The sequence below is a fragment of the Coenobita brevimanus genome, chromosome 9 (genome assembly GCF_032717465.1).
Source record: "Coenobita brevimanus isolate Jiangsu-jjx chromosome 9, ASM3271746v2, whole genome shotgun sequence".
Lineage (NCBI taxonomy): Eukaryota > Metazoa > Arthropoda > Malacostraca > Decapoda > Coenobitidae > Coenobita > Coenobita brevimanus.
In genome coordinates this window covers 1,030,001-1,032,500 of record NC_136962.1, presented here as the reverse complement: position 1 = coordinate 1,032,500, position 2,500 = coordinate 1,030,001, and the positions used below count along the sequence as shown (strand labels likewise).

The following is a 2,500-nucleotide window of genomic DNA, read 5'->3' as shown; positions in this document are numbered from 1 at the left end:
CATAGGTGAGTGTGGGTATTATTATTATTATCATTATTATTATTATTATAATTATTATTATCATTATTATTATTATTATTATTCACTCATCTTAAATCTCAGGACCAACTTGCCTAGCCCCGGCCTCCTACGCTCCTCATGGGGCAACGTAGGATTGGATGATGGATGGATGGATTATTATTATTATTATTATTATTATTACTACTACTGCTATCACTTCTCTATCCAATGCAATAATAATAATAATAATAATAATAATGATGATGATAATAATGATGACGATTTCTTTACAAGCAAAAAAACAATACACACACACACACACACACACACACACACACACACACACACACACACACACTTTCCATCCATCCAAATCCCCCTCTCTTTCTCTCTCTCTCTCTCTCTCACACACACACACACACTACAATCTTCTTTTCATCCTCTCACTCTCTGTCTGTCTCTTCCTCTCACACACACACACAAACACAAACGCACACTCAATCTCCCTCTCCACAGGCCGAAAATCACTCATCATCCTCGAGGCCAACACCATACGATCGCATGACCCGACCTCGCTCTGCCTTAACGATGACTTAACACCATCCACTGTGCTAATTAGGCAGACGCTCCTTGCACAGCCCTGCCTCTGCAACATCACCACCAGCCTTGCAATTGCACTGGGATTGAACAACACCACGCTGGAGGTATGGATGTTATTATTATTATTATTATTATTATTATCATCGTCTTCATTATTATTATTATTATTATTATTTATTATTATTATTACTACTACTACTACCACCACCATCATCATCACTATTATTATTATTATTATTATTATTATTATTACCACCACCACCATCATCATCACTATTATTGTTATTATTATCATTATTATTATTATTGTCATCACCATCATCATCACCAGTCCTGTATGAGACAGATAGTTAGATAGATATATAGATAAACAGATAGACTGATAGACAGATAGATAGATAGACAGAGAGAGAGAGAGAGAGAGAGAGAGAGATAAACTCTTCATCTATCCCAGGAGCTGTACGAAGATGGCATACACAGGCAGTGGTTTCGAGGGGGAGAGTGTGTGAGTGGCCGGAAGTCCTCGACCGATATCTCAAGTCCCACTCGACCGCATACCACCGCGATCGACCAGTTCCTCGCCCAGACCTGCACGAGGCCGAGACGCGTCCAAACGATGCTCCTCGTCGTCTTCGCGGTCATTCTCCTAACGATCGCGACCTGTGTAATTCTAGCCTGGAGAAGAATTAGGCAGCGGACGAGGGTAATGGGCAGTTCGGACTATCATTCTTTTACCGAGCCCGTGCCGCCATCCACTCATGCAGGTGAGTTGACAGGCTTATTATAGAGACCATTTACAACGCTGGGTGGTAACCGTATCACCAAACCATACGCGCTCCATACGTGTCAACAAGTGGGTTGGTGGAGGGTTAGTGCCCCTCCCCGTAAAACAAATAACTCAAAGACAAATGGCCACCCCTTATGGGATTATGGCGTCTGGCAATAGATAGATTATTATTATTATTATTATTATTACTATTATTACTGTTGTTGTAGTTAGTACTGTTATTATTATTATTATTATTATTCTCGTTTCACTCATCATTATCATAATCATCATCTCTCTCTCTCTCCTCCTCCTCCTCCTCTCTCTCTCTCACACATACATTCTACAAAGCTTCTTCACAACCATATACACACACACATACACACACACACACACACACACACACACACACACACACACACACACACACAATTTACACAGACATACACACATATATTCTCATCTCTCTCTCTCACACACACACACATACGTACATAATCTCTCTTTCTCTCCCTAGGTACACAGTGGCTCATGGTCCAGCCTGACACGCGCACATACCAAGAGACAGAAATCCATGTGCGTTTCGACAAAGCGATGGAGATTGAGGAAGTGGAGGAAAACGTAGCGGTGGAGGGAAAAGAGGGAGAGATGGAGGGACCTGAGGGAGGAGGGAAGGAGGGAAGGAAGGGAGAGAAGGAGGGATGGATAGGAGAGAAGGAGGGAAGGAAGGGAGAGAAGGAGGGAAGGAAGGGAGAGAAGGAGGGAAGGAAGAGAGAGAAGGAGGGGTGGATAGGAGAGAATATGGAAGGAATGGAGGGAGGAGGAGAGATGGAGGGAACAGAGGGAGGAGAGATGGAGGGAAGGAAGGGAGAGAAGGAGGGAAGGATGGGAGAGGGAGGAGAGATGGAGGGAAGGAAGGGAGAAGGAGAGAAGATGGAGGGAAGGAAGGGAGAGGGAGAGAAGATGGAGGAAAGGAAGGGAGAAGGAGAGATCGACAAGAAGAGAGATGAAGAAGAGAATAGGAAGGAAAAGAGAAAGATTACTGTTAAAAATCCTTCATCATATCTCCGTCAGTCGTGTCCTCCCTAGAGTGGCTCAGTGGTAAGGGGGAGGGCTGATGAACAAGGGCAAAAT

The 2,500-nt window shown here is 43.4% G+C and overlaps 2 protein-coding genes across 2 annotated transcripts in view; one reads left to right on the top strand and one right to left on the bottom strand.

Annotated features, from left to right (window-relative positions):
* Positions 1 to 2,455, top strand: part of LOC145409654 (uncharacterized) — a 16,585-nt gene extending 14,130 nt beyond the window's left edge. Inside the window, exons 10-14 of the mRNA XM_080280009.1 lie at positions 1 to 5; positions 517 to 704; positions 1,055 to 1,364; positions 1,884 to 1,987; positions 2,441 to 2,455. The exon at positions 1 to 5 is cut by the window's left edge and continues 241 nt beyond it. Coding sequence (XP_080136135.1) covers positions 1 to 5; positions 517 to 704; positions 1,055 to 1,364; positions 1,884 to 1,987; positions 2,441 to 2,455 — 622 coding nt within the window. The remainder of the gene's footprint in view (positions 6 to 516; positions 705 to 1,054; positions 1,365 to 1,883; positions 1,988 to 2,440) is intronic.
* Positions 1 to 2,500, bottom strand: part of hiw (MYC binding protein highwire) — a 116,539-nt gene that overhangs the window by 55,453 nt on the left and 58,586 nt on the right. The window lies entirely within an intron of this gene.